Below are 13,755 nucleotides of genomic sequence, written 5' to 3'. Positions count from 1 at the left end.
TTTCAGTTTCTAGAACTCACCTGCATTCCTTGGCCCCTTCTTCACTTCACTACATCACTCTGACCTCTTGCTCCCTGCATCACATCTCCTACTTGTCTTCTAGGGTCAAATCTCCCTCTTCCTTCCTTTTTTTTTTTTTTTTTTTTTTTTTGTGGTACGCGGGCCTCTCACTGCTGTGGCCTCTCCCGTTGTGGAGCACAGGCTCCGGACGCGCAGGCTCAGCGGCCATGGCTCACGGGCCCAGCCGCTCCGCGGCATGTGGGATCTTCCCGGACCGGGGCACGAACCCGTGTCTCCTGCATCGGCAGACGGACTCTCAACCACTGCGCCACCAGGGAAGCCCTGCCTTCCTTTTATAAGGACACTTATTATACTTAGGACCCACTCAGATATTTAGTATATCTCCCCATCTCAAGGTCCTTAACTTAGTCACATTTGCAAAGTCCCTTTTTGCCATATAAGGCAACATTCGCAGCTTCCAAGGATGAGGACTTGGATATCCTGGGGGGTCATTATTCAGCCACCAAAGGAACTAGATTTATTTGGTTTCTTCCAGATACACTTGCCAGAGCTAAATTAACCTGGATCCTTTATCTCCAGATTAATCTGCAAAACTAGTCTGAAAGAACATGGGTTCTGCATCTGAAGGCATGTGTTCCAGGCCCACTTCCATCATTTATTTGCTCTGTGGTCATGGGTGAGTCATCTAAACCCTCCGTGACTGAGATTCATCCTCTACAAAATGAAGCAATGACCTATTTGATACATGTGTTTGAAAACCAAAGAGCTAAGCTATATGGGGAGCAAAAGTTAAATATCACTCAGTAACTTTATCCTAACAAAATGTTCAGGTCGGGCTTCCCTGGTGGCGCAGTGGTTGAGAGTCCGCCTGCCAATGCAGGGGACGCGGGTTCCTGCCCCGGTCTGGGAAGATCCCACATGCCGCGGAGCGGCTGGTCCTGTGAGCCATGGCTGCTGAGCCTGCGCGTCCGGAGCCTGTGCTCCGCAACGGGAGAGGCCACAACAGTGGGAGGCCCGCGTACCGCAAAAAACAAAGAAAGTTCAGGTCTATGGTTATACGCATTAGGTGACTAACAACCACAGAAATTATTTCTTGTATGCTTCTTATAAGCCTGCTGATTGAGATCTATAAAACATATACTTTTATCCTTATCACAACACTAGAAGTCATTAAGGGTATCACTCTAGGCAAATGACTTAGCCTCCCTGGCCTCAGCTTCACGTAAAATGAGAAAAACAGTACCCCCGCCATTAGACTGTTATAAGGTCAAATGAGGTTAGGTAAGTAAAGCACAATGCTTGTTACATGGTATGCCCTCAATAAATGTTACTCAATAGTATTATCCCCATTTTACAGCAAAGAATACTGAGGTTTAAGGAGAGATTGAGTTATTTGCCTAAAGTCAGATAGATGGCAAGTGGCAGAAATGGGGTTTGCGTTCAGGTCAGTGTAGCTCTTCTTCCTTTAAAACTAGCTAGACAATTCTGGTGGTACAAGCCCATCCTGGGTTCACTTCTACCAGCATGACATTTGAATAATTCCCAGCTCTTTTCTCCAGGGGTGTGAATGAAATTAGCTACATGTGAAGGTTTGAAAAATGCAGTAGGAGTGGGTAGGACAGGAGGATGGGGACCGGGAGGAGGAGCAAGTTCAAAATATGCACTCAGCATACTTCAGCTTCTGCTCAGAGGCACAATATTTATTTGGTATAAGAGAGCGCCAGGTAAACTGCAGGAAGTGGCCTGCTTATGTGCGATAGAGCAGTTGAAACTGAGGACAATTTTTACAAGAAAGTTTCTTTCTACCTAACTGGGAAAATAAACTAAGCAGAAGCAGTTATCAGGAGAGCGTACATCTCGCCACGTCATTTCTGGTGGTGGCATGGATGGTACATTTTCCTAAACAGCTTGAAAACGCATTAAAATGTATCTTGAGAAAGTGTGTTCTTCCTAGACAGCTTTAAAATACATAAACATGTGACCTTAGAAAGTTTGTAAAAAGAGAAAAATGTCCCTCATCTAACACAAATTATGAGCCCTATTCATGCTAAAAACTTGTACATTGAGGTTCAGCCCAGAAAAAACTTAATGTTTAAAGAGTAGCTTCTTTAGAAATGATTAATTTTGAGATTTCACAGGCATGAGAAGATTAATAAAAAGGAATTGAGGTTTTACACATGAGGAAAACCAGAGCTGCCCTGAAATCCCTTATCAACAGAAGAGGTTTTTTTTTTTTAAAAAAAGAGCCTTTTGAGGGCAACTAGCATTTGATAAGAATATTCAAAAAGGGGAAACCACCACCTGTGACTTCTCTCTCCCACCTCTAACCCTTGGCCAGGTGGGCATACCCCATCTTCACCTCTGTCTTCTCACCTCTGCAGAATTAATCAGATTTAAACGGAAGCACATGGGAAAACTTCATACCCTTGTGTGTCCAGAAAATGGAATTTACCCATCAACCCTTCTTCTCTCTCCACCTTTGCTCCACCAGGCTTATATATGAGATGCTTAGGTGCCTGATTCCTTTTGGTGTTGAAAATACACTTTGCAAAAAAAAAAAAGAAAATACACTTTGCTGCCTGCCTTGAGAACCATCATCCCTGTCTAGTGTGCCAGTTTTGAGGGAAAAGATCAATGGAACCATGTTTAAAAAGTGTGCTTCCTTAAAGTTTAAACACAAGAGATGAGACTGAACACACCACCACTCCTCAATTATTCTTGCCAAAAAAAAAAAAAAAAAAGGAACCCAAAATCTAATCAAGCCTCCAGATCTAACTACTTACTTATAGGAAATACAGGGCATGGACATCCAAAGTTAAAAGACTATGAGAGGAAGTGATCTGCCAAATCCTGACTGTGAGATATTCTACTGACCAATTGACCTGCCATCTTCAACAAATCATAACATGAGAAAAAAGAGGAAGTGGAGGCAGGGAGGGCAGTTACAGCATAAAAGAGCCTTAAGAGAGGACAATCAACAAAATAAAAACCAACAAAACAATAAGCCCCTGCACAAATGCTCACCGTGCACAAGGATGAGCCAGAGACAGCCAGACTTGAACCGTTCAGTTCTAGAGGACTTAGAGTCAAGAAGTCCCCGCGGAAGCCTCAGTGGTCACATCAGAATGCTTGGGTTTAAAGCTTTACTTTAAAGCAAATGTAATTTCCCTACAGCCAGAGTAATTTCAAAACTCACTTTCATATCCATTTATAAAATCTGACTTGGGAAAATGAATAGATATAGAATTATCTTTTTGTACACATTCAGAGCTGGTGTCGACCTACCTACCTCTAGTTCAATACAAATGCTATGTTATTCTCTTGCCTGAGTGTTATGGTCTACAGGCAATATTTAAATAAAATTCTGCACAAATATTATCAGCAATGCCATCGAGCCATCCTCTTTTCTTTGTGTGATTTAATCTTTTATAGTGGAAGCATAACAACTCAATGTATATAAATATATGTGATATATAATGTATACATATATGTATGCATAATATAACACATAAATACATAAGATAATACATATAAAATATATATCAATACAAAAAACAAAGGATTACTCTGCTACTGAGAACATAAAGGGAAAGGCTGAAAGATGCAGTTTCTTTTACTAATCCAGCATAGAAAGTAGAATCTAAAAATGAAACGACCAAGTTAAATTTGACTGAGTTTAAAAAAAACACAAGTAATATCTGTAATCTGATAATTTATGAGTATAAAATTTCCTCAGTAGTCTACAGAAAACAATCAGCAATATTTTTACTTGAAATATTTACTTTCCTCCTGCCCTCAGGTGTTTCATTTCAGTTCAGACCTCAAGAAAAAGACACGTTTTTTACTTTTAATTTAAATATATTTTATGTCACTTTTCATTAAAAATTATACTATGGTAATAATTCTAACTATTGTACTTTTTAATGAACACTTTTCCCATGAGCATTAGAAAGAAGGCTCCTCCCGCCCACTCCATCCTTCATTTATTTTCTATCCAGGTCTTGTACATCTCTGCAACATCCAGCTCCACATCATATCTGGAGGGGAAGGGGACTCACCCCACTTTCACTAACTCTGACTTTTTAAATTCTCTATTGAGTATCTTTTTTTCTTTTTGCTCACCATCCTCTGGTAACACAGCCTCTTCTCCTTTCAGGGAACCACCTCTCTCTAATCCCACCCTCAGGCTCCAGGGATGAGTACATGCCTATGGCCTGGCCAATCAGACCACTGCATTCTCTAGCTACCCAATCCAGGCCAATCAGAGGCTTCCCTGGGTCTTTTGGTGGAGAAGAACCAATAGGGAGGCAGTCTTCTTGTGAAGCTGTAGGTTCCAAAAAATAGCTATTTTTGCCACAGTGAATAGAGACTTTCTGAGAGGACAGCCAGCACAGAGGAGAGCAAAGACAAGGGACAATGAAATAGTGTTCTAAAGACACTGTCTCAGCCCCTGAATCCACACATGGGGTTTTAAAACACAATACAATAAGCCGTTAAATTTAAATTCCCTCTTTGACCTATGCCAGTTACAACTAGGGTTCTGCCACTTGCTGTAGAAAAAGTCCTGATAATACATAATCTAACAGTTATCTAGAAGCAACTGGATTTATTTTTCAGCAAATATATCAAAACACAATACCTATAAGTGAGTACTGCAAAAGGTCCCTTCAAAGTATTACCTTTTGGGTACTCTGCTCAATGTTAGGTGGCAGCCTGGATGGGAGGGGAGTCTGGGGGAGAATGGATACATGCATATGTATGGCTGAGTCCCTTTGCTGTACACCTGAAACTATCACAACATTGTTAATTGGCTATACTCCAATAAAAATTAAAAGTTAAAAAAGTAAATAAATAAAAATAAAAACAGCCCTCCATCCACATTTCATGATAGACACAAAACTCTGTGAAATGACATCAAGAAAAAGGTAAAAAATAAAAATTAATGTATTCATTTAAAAAAATATATTACCTTTTGGAAGATGCTCACTTGTTCCAACCATGCTAGCTATTATTGCTAAAACTTGTTTGTATTCCTCTTTTGAAAGTTTCTTTATGGTCACAGCTCATATGTTTTCACTTCCATGCAGCCTAGTCATTAGCCACTATTTAATAGGGAATACAGGCTGAGTGGTTAATAACCTGATAACAACGCTTGTATAAATCAGCCATTATGAACCATCAAGCTTTCCTCACCACTTGAAATGGTACACAAACCTCCTCCAACTGACTTTTTTCTCTTATTTCACACTCAGAGCAGAGCTAGAAGCTATTTTAAATCTAGTTTCCCAAAACAGTTTGGGGAGAATACAGCTCCCCTCCAAAAATAAAACTCCACACTATTTACTGGCTCCTACTGCTGGGAAGAATATTTTTAGGCATGACTTTCCTTCCTACTTCAACACATACAAACATAGGAACGCACGTCCGCATAGATCACCTCATCAGACCATATGAAATATCTGGATCTCCCCTTACATGCATCTGGTATTGAAGTGCTACTTCATCAGAATTCCAGTTTCATCTAACTCACTGGATTCTATAATATCAATGCTTTGGCTCTATGGCCAGAGGCTGCTGCTAGATTCACCCCAAGAACAGCTGTCCCAAATTCACGATAGACAAATTCTACACAGGGAAAATGAGCAGGATATTTTCAGCCTGGGTTCTCAAAGGCTCCCACCCAGCTTGCTCACACACTCCTAAATCTGAAAAATTTTACTCAACCATTCTCAATTATTTAAAAAAAAAAAAAAAAAGAAGTCCTCCCTAAAACCCCAGAATCAAGCACAGTGCTCTTAAGACTAAGCCCTTCTCTGCTTCTCCAGTTCAAATGGAGGTTTGTACATGTGAAGGGCACGTGCATAATCATCTCTACCAAAGGCACAACCTTTCAGCTGACGTTAGTAACACAACAAAGTATTTCAAGGTGAAGAAACAAAAGAAATACCTTGTAATACATTCACAGGAATCACGGGCATTCTCAAAGAGATTTATGAAGCCAGAGGCATTACTGTTAAAATTCCTGAAAAGGAGAAATTCAAAATAGAGACATCTGACATACAAGACTTGAAAAAGAGTTGAGAAATGCCATTCATGTTCTTGAAGAAAGGACTAGCAATTTTTCAAAGGTCAAAATTCTCCAAAATTAATTTTTAAACCTGATGCAATTCATTCAAAATTCCAATTAAGAGTTTTAAAAAATAAACTTGTTACTTTAGAATGGGTCTTTATTTCTAAAGATAATATAGACAGTTGTCATGTACTCTGCACTGTTTCCTCTATTCTTTTTTTTTTTTTTTTTTTTGCGGTATGCGGGCCTCTCACTGCCGTGGCCTCTCCAGTTGCGGAGCACAGGCTCCGGACGCGCAGACTCAGCGGCCATGGCTCACGGGCCCAGCTGCTCCGCGACATGTGGGATCCTCCCAGACCGGGACACGAACCCGTGTCCCCTGCATCGGCAGGCGGACTCTCAACCACTGCTGTCACCAGGGAAGCCCTGTTTCCTCTGTTCTTAACATCTCACATTAGTATGGTGTATTTGTCACAATTAATGAACCAATATTGATAAAGACTTTCTTTGAAATTAACAAAATGAATCTAAAGTTCATCTTGAAGAATAAACAAGAGATAATAGCCAGAAATAGGCTGAAAAAAAAATAGGCTCAAAAGAAGAGAATAACGAGTCTAGAAATGGATCCAAGGAATCTGATAGGATTCAAGAATTGATAAAGGTAATATACGAAGTTAATGAGAAAAGGATGGATTATTCAAAGCAGTTTGGGGATACTGGCTAGTCATCTAGAAACAAATCAAGGTGGAATCCAATGGCAAAATAAATTCAGAATAAATTAAATGTTTAAGTGTTAAGAAGTCAATCAAAAAATATACCAAAATACAATAAGTAAATTTTTTAAAAATGAGGGGACTCCCCTGGTGGTGCAGTGGTTAAGAATCCACCTGCCAATGCAGGGGACATGGATTCCATCCCTGGTCCGGGAAGATCCCACATGCCACGGAGCAATGAAGCCCATGCACCACAACTACTAAGTCTGCCCTCTAGAGCCCCTGAGCCACAACCACTGAGCCCACGAGCCACAACTACTGAGCCTGTGTGCCACAACTACTGAAGCCCGCGTGCGTAGAGCCTGTGCTCCACAACAAGAGAAGCCACCGCAATGAGAAGACCGCGCACCACAACGAAGAGTAGCCCTCGCTCGCTGCAACTAGAGAAAGCATGCACGCACTAACGAAGACCCAATGCAGCCAAAAATAAAATTAAAAAAAAAATGGGATTGGAGAAATCTTTTCTATATAAAAGCCAAAAACTTGTAACTATGAAACATAAACTGATAATTTTTACTATGAAAATAAAAATTTCTGACAGAAAAAAAACATTAATAGTTAAAATACAAACCAGATAAAACATTTGCAGTACATATGATAAGCAAAGGGTTAATATCCTTAGAAACAAAGATCTCTTGTAAACCAATTTACTAATAGATGAACTATCCCAGCTCCTAGCTAACCAACCCCAGTTGCCCGCGGAGCCTCTTCTCTCTCAAGTACCCTGTTCCAGCAATTCTATCCCCTCCCATCATTAATTTTTTTCCCTCTTCTTGAACATTCTCAACAGCAAACATGCAGGTACTTCCATCTAAATATAAATAAATCAAAGCAATAAAAAACCACCTTCTCCTGACCCTCTTTCCCCATTGAGCTAGAACCCCATTTCTTTGCTCTCTTTTGCTGCAAAACTCCATGGAAGTGTGTTAACTTAATACAATGTCTCCAGCTTATCTCCTCCTATGATCTCTTAAACCCATCTCTATTAGGCTTTTGCCCTTTCCCTCTAATCTTTTCAGAGGCAACTACAGTTAATAGTTCAGTAAATGTTTCCAGAATTTCTTCTCTGCAGATACAAATATACCCCGATACGTTTAAAAACTAGTTATCTCTGTGTGGTGAGATAACAGATGACTTTTCTTTTTTTCCTTTATAAAGTTTTGGTACTGTCTGAATTTTTTCAATATATAATAAGCCTGTGTTACTTTTATAATCAAGGTGAAAAAAGTTGTTTTCATTTTGATAAAGTCACTATCTTAGCCTTAAGAACACTACATCTGTGGCTTTGCTTTTAAAATGAAGAGCTAGAAATAAAACTAGAATAAATGAAATTGTTCACTTTTAAGAGGGAAAAAACCCTACTAAAAATAAGCAGTAACCCCTCATTCCAGAGATGCATTTATTTGGATGACTTTTTATGAGTGCAGCTTCTATATTGACGTCTTTCTAGCTAGAGGTTATGATTTCTTTCCTTGGCTAGATGACAGGGAGAAGGATAAATGGTGAGCAGAGGGTCTCAGAAGGGCCTAGGATGGGATCACAGACATGAGAGGTCCAAAAGGCACCTTGAGGTCATGAAAGAGATCCTCCACTCATCTGATATACCTTCTCGCCCTCCAGAACACACACACACACACACACACACACACACACCCCTTTATCAACAGACTGGAGCCCTCATTAACCCCTCCCTGCACCGAATCCACCACGATCCTCATTCCCAGCTTGACCCCCTTCATCACCACCTTCCTTTGCTATCTTTCCTGCTTGGCTTCTTTCTTCTCCTGACCTGAACAAACCTGTTATTCATCCTCCCGTTTATGAGATAAAACGAATTCCTTGCTTTAAAACAGAACAGTTAGAAACACAGTGTGGAGATGGTAAGTCTATAAAGCCCAAAATACTTTTTGAAGTGAAGTATTTTTAAGAGGTTGAGAATATTTTCAAAAACACTCCCATGAAGGTCGAAACACAGAACTCTGCAATGGCCTATAGAAGTGCATGTGCTGAATTAGATCTAAGCCGAAGCCAATCATTTGTTATAAAAAAGAAAAGGACACAAATGTATACCCATGCATGGAAAAAGGTCTGAAAGTGTATGCGGCATAATAGTAACAGTAGTTTCATCTGGACTAGTGGGGGGAGTGTTAATTTCCTTTCCTATAAAGTTGTATTTTCTAACTGTTCTATAATTTATACATATTACTTACATCATAAAAAAAATTAAATACATGAATTGAATATAAGCCCAAAGAGAAAAGAAGGGGAAAGACAAAAAGCTAGGGAGGGGAAAGTAGCAGCAGGGAAGTGGCAAAGAAACCGCTGAATTAGTCCACGTTGAGAGGTACAGGGCAGACAGCTCTAAATCATAGTCCCCATCTTTATCCTGCAAACCCAGGAGAGTCCCCTGCTTTGTTCTCGTAAGTATGGCTAACAGACTCTAGCCAAGTCCAACACAGTTGAAATGCATAAATGTAACCATATAAAAGAAGAAATTAACAGCTTCATCCTGGGAGTGGAGGAGTACCCTCAGGAATGCTGGTATATTCCCAGAGCTGCTTCTCTCCACCTTTGTGTTTGCATCACAAGCTCCAGGAGCCCCTGAAAAGCAAGCTATCCATTTTCAAGAAGTAAATCTCTTGGACGAATACCTTCTGTTCACTAGCTGGAGAGGAAAGGTGCTGGGCTGTGTATTGGAACTCCAGCTATCGCTTCTGGCACAGGTTCTCAGGGATGAGACCATGTCTAGTGGGGATTTTCTCCAGATTCGACAGCCTTGGCCCTACCAAAACACGCAGCTTTGTTTTCACCATACATCACTCAACCTGAGTCTTTCGTTTTTCCTTTCAAGCATCCACAGGTCAAATACTGTGTGTTCCCAATGGTCTGAACTTCTTGGACCAGCAAAAGGACATTCATTTTGCTCAGCACTCCTTTCACATTTCTATTGTGTTCGATTTCCCACTCCCCCTACCCAAGTCCCCAGAGAATAACTTCTTCCTTGTTTTAATAACCTGGACCGCAGTCAAGGTTGATGTGTTTCTCCATTTTGCAGGATATTTTCTTCAGAAGAGACAAAACAGAGGCTGACAGAGTAGCCGGGCTTGGGAGCAGCGTTAAGAAATCAGCAGGCGTTAGGAACACACAGAAAATGATTCTAAAGAAATACAAAGCAGACAGCAATGCGAGGCACCGTACACAGAATTATTCATAAAGGTGGACTAGTGCTTAGAAAGATTCCCCTGCAATTTTTTTCTCCCAATGACCCACTTAGAAAATATAATTTCATTTGTTGGTAAGGAAAAGGGTCAGAGTTAAGAAAGTGGCTTCATAAAGTACCTTCTCTTTGACTTAAATTGAAACACAATATTCTCCCATTTGAGGTCATAAAAGTAGCTCTGATCCCTCTGGGCACGCAGAGATTAGAAAATGAGTAAAGGGAGGAGGAGAGAGGAGTAAATCAATGGTAAGATTCCCTCCTCGCCACCCCGTTTCATGTTTTCATCTCGTCTTGCCCATGTCCCCCCTACAATCCTATCCCCAACCAGTATAATAACACTGCTCCCCAACATCTAATGAAAGATGTCTCTGCGGACTTGCTTAAGCAAGGAAACAAGCTCACTCTTTTTCTAAAAAGTAAAATTCTCAAGGAAAGACGACGTGAACAAATATTTAGTGGGCGTTAGTGGGAGGCACATGATCTTTTAATAAAAACGTTATAATGCCTCTTTTTTATGAGTGATTTAGAAACTATATCCTTTTTCTCCAAAACATGACTCAAACCTCCAGTATTCATGTTACAGATCTACCTTGTCACCATGATTTTTCTTACTACTGATTTCAGGTAGTGTCCAGACACTAGTAACAGATACATGCAAAAACACAGTTATTTCTCTTTGTCTTTCTTCATGGAATATCTTTTCGCAAATGTATTTTCCATATTAACAGCATTTTCATACCATGGCAAAGGAAAGCAAATTTGGTACAGAGAATAAAGATACCTACCCAGATTATGTACCCCCTGGGGAAAAACCACTTTCTACTGGGATATCAGCTTCAATTGAATCCAGTTCTCAGCTGTTCATGGGCTTGGAGGAAAGAGCTAAGGAGTTGCTATTTTTAGGGCTAGGAGAGGCAAACTGTGGGTAATGATGTATTAGTGAGCTGTAAAATCAATCTGCACATCTCAACCAGCATTTTTTTAAATGATATGGAATAAAGTAGAAAGCACCAGTATGCACAGCAGGTAGTAAGTATTGTTCTGTGAAAACTTATGTGTGTGTGTACATCTGATCTCAGTGTAAAAGGTATTTCTAACTGTGGTCACAGTCTAGAAAGTTTAAGAAACTCTAATCTAGGGCCCAGATACTGGAGTCAGACAGAAGTGGGTTCCAACGTGGCTCTGACCCTTACTTGCTAAGTGAACTTGGTTAGGTGGCTTACCCTCTCAGCCTCCTCATGTGAAAGATGGGTGTGAACATAATACCCTAGGATTGTCGTGAGATCAAAAGAGGAGAGGTGTATAAAGCCCTTCACACCCTGCCCGATAATGTTAACATCCATCTTCAGGTAAATGTTCAGCTCACACTCGGAAGCAAACATTTAGTTGACTTACAAAAGAGAGAAAAACACAGTGTGAGAGAAGATATTAGGAAATTAGACAATTGTAATGTTTTGCTCTCCAAAGAGTTACTCTTCTATAGGACTATCTACTGGAGGAGTCCTTGATGCTTTTTATACAACTCTCTGAAGAGAGTATTCAAGAAATACATTTTAATTTCAGGAATCCTTTTCCAAAATGTAAGCACCGGATCAATGAAAACACTTCTAGTTTTTGTTTCTTACACAGGATTGAACAAAACAAATTATTTGCATTTTATGCTTCATCTTTATAATACAGCTTCTGACTCCCTAGTAAGTGACTAATATCATGTGTCTAAAGATCTTAAAAGGTACCAAAATTATCTCACCTACGGAAAGACCCAGATTCAAATACATGCCAAGATTCCTTATATGTAATTTTTGTAATTAAGCAAATAAACTAACCCTGTACTCCAGCATGAAGAAATTCAAAAAACTGAAAACACACCGCTCACTTCACAATCATGTTCTATCTATTCTTGGCATGTAGTTTGGGGGGAGTTACTGAATTCTGATTACAGTAGAGAGAAGAAAAGCAAGGGATCCAGAAAGAAAGGCTGGGACCACGAAACATAGGACAAGTTTTGAGTAGGTATAAAGATACAGTCCTAAAACTGTCAGCAGCCCCTTGGATGGAAGTGGGGAGAGAAAAAAATCCAAGTCCATAGCAAGCTTTTTTACTTTTTGGTCTAGAGAGACGAAGTGGAGATTTGGTTAAAATAGAAAAATTGGGGGCTGGGGGTGGAAAGAAGGATCTAATAGTGAGTCTAAGAAGATGAAAAACAACGTCACTAATCACTGAAGGATGATCCAACAAACAGGACTGAACCAACAAAAGAAAGATGAGAAGAGGAAGGCTGGTTTTGGTGTTCAAGCAGAGAAAATAAAATCAAAAGAAACAGTTACAGAAATGTCCTAGGGTGCAGGCTCTAAGGCTGGGGAAAACACAGATGTTTAGGAATTTTAAAAAGTTTTTGCAGAAAGTCTGGCCATAGACTTGGGGTAAAAATTAAGTTCTCCCTGAGAGATTTAAAGGTAAATAGAGAAAAGGCAAGTTAAGTATGGCTGAAAGATTTGACCGATCTAACAGGAATATGTGTAATGCCACAAATTTAATATTTTTTTTGAAACGTTCACCAGGAAATGAGCAGGGTTGCTACAGCATCATTTTTAAAATTTTTTTTCAGGAGTATGTTGATGAGAAATGTCACCACCTCCATTTTTACCCACAGTATATCTACAATAAATAAGAGCAGGCAGAGAGAGACAGAGGGAAAAAATGAATAGATTCTTCCCATCCCTGTGCACCAACTGCTACCCTGATTACCCATCATCAGTCCTAACTCCTGCATAACCCCAGGTGCCAGTCAACAAGGCCTATGTCATTTGCTTTGCCATCATCGCATTGTCCACTCACTTGCTCTGCCCTTCCGTCCATTTCACTGAGCTGGAGCTCCCAGCAGCAACTCTAGAAGAGAAGAAGAGGTGGGGAATGGGGACTGGAGCATGCGTGGCTCTAGCAAGCCCCCCAGATCCCACAGTCCAATGAGAAGCCACTAAATACACAGAGATGTAAAGCCAGCTGTCTAGTCAAGAGTGCTGAACTGAGGACTCGGTCCCACTGGGGCTGATAGAGTGGGGGTGTGGAAGGCATCACAGGGAGGCTGGAAAGAGCCTTTGCTTTGGAATCAGATCTGGACTTGGAATCCCAGCTCTACCACATAGTATGATGTGAACTTGGGAAGTTACTTAATTCTCTGAGCTTGACTGACTTATTTGGAAAACAGGATAACAGTCCCTAGGCATCATAATGCCATCAGGAAGATTAGATGAGGTGACCTAGACGAGTACCTGATACACCACAGGCGCTTCATGACTGCCACATCCTACCGCCCACCAACTCAGATTCGAAACTAAAAGTGAGTTCTTTTACGGTTTAAAGCAAGTCCCACCTGCTTTGTTTTTTCAGTTCCAGGTGCAAAGCATTGCCCCTACCTATGTTTGATTGCTATGTTCTCCCTATTCTGGTTGTGTATCAAGTGTGATAAAAGCCTGTTCAGGCAACCAGGTGTGAACACATCTGACTTTGGATGGTCCAAATCATCTTCACTCAAATAGAAGTTTGGATCCTGGACTTTGTAAACTCTAAACATTTCTTGATAAGATAATGTAATGATTAACCTCTGTGATATCACTAGCAAAAGACAAACATTAAACGAGTTTGAATGGACAAAAGTTCGAAGAACTCTA

General features: G+C 40.3%; 1 protein-coding gene across 11 annotated transcripts in view; it reads right to left on the bottom strand.

Moving 5' to 3' along the window:
- The window catches only part of WT1 (WT1 transcription factor), a 47,705-nt gene that overhangs the window by 16,655 nt on the left and 17,295 nt on the right, over nt 1–13,755 (bottom strand). For 5 of the 11 annotated variants that reach the window (XM_070046244.1, XM_070046247.1, XM_070046248.1 and 2 more), the window contains one exon: nt 12,923–12,973. The exons of the other annotated variants lie outside the window; for them this stretch is intronic. In XM_070046244.1, the coding sequence (XP_069902345.1) occupies nt 12,923–12,973 (51 nt within the window). The remainder of the gene's footprint in view (nt 1–12,922; nt 12,974–13,755) is intronic. 11 annotated transcript variants of the gene reach the window in all.

The sequence above is a fragment of the Globicephala melas genome, chromosome 8 (genome assembly GCF_963455315.2).
Source record: "Globicephala melas chromosome 8, mGloMel1.2, whole genome shotgun sequence".
NCBI lineage: Eukaryota > Metazoa > Chordata > Mammalia > Artiodactyla > Delphinidae > Globicephala > Globicephala melas.
The sequence above is the reverse complement of the archived record's forward strand: the minus strand, read 5'-3'. Positions and strand labels throughout refer to the sequence as shown.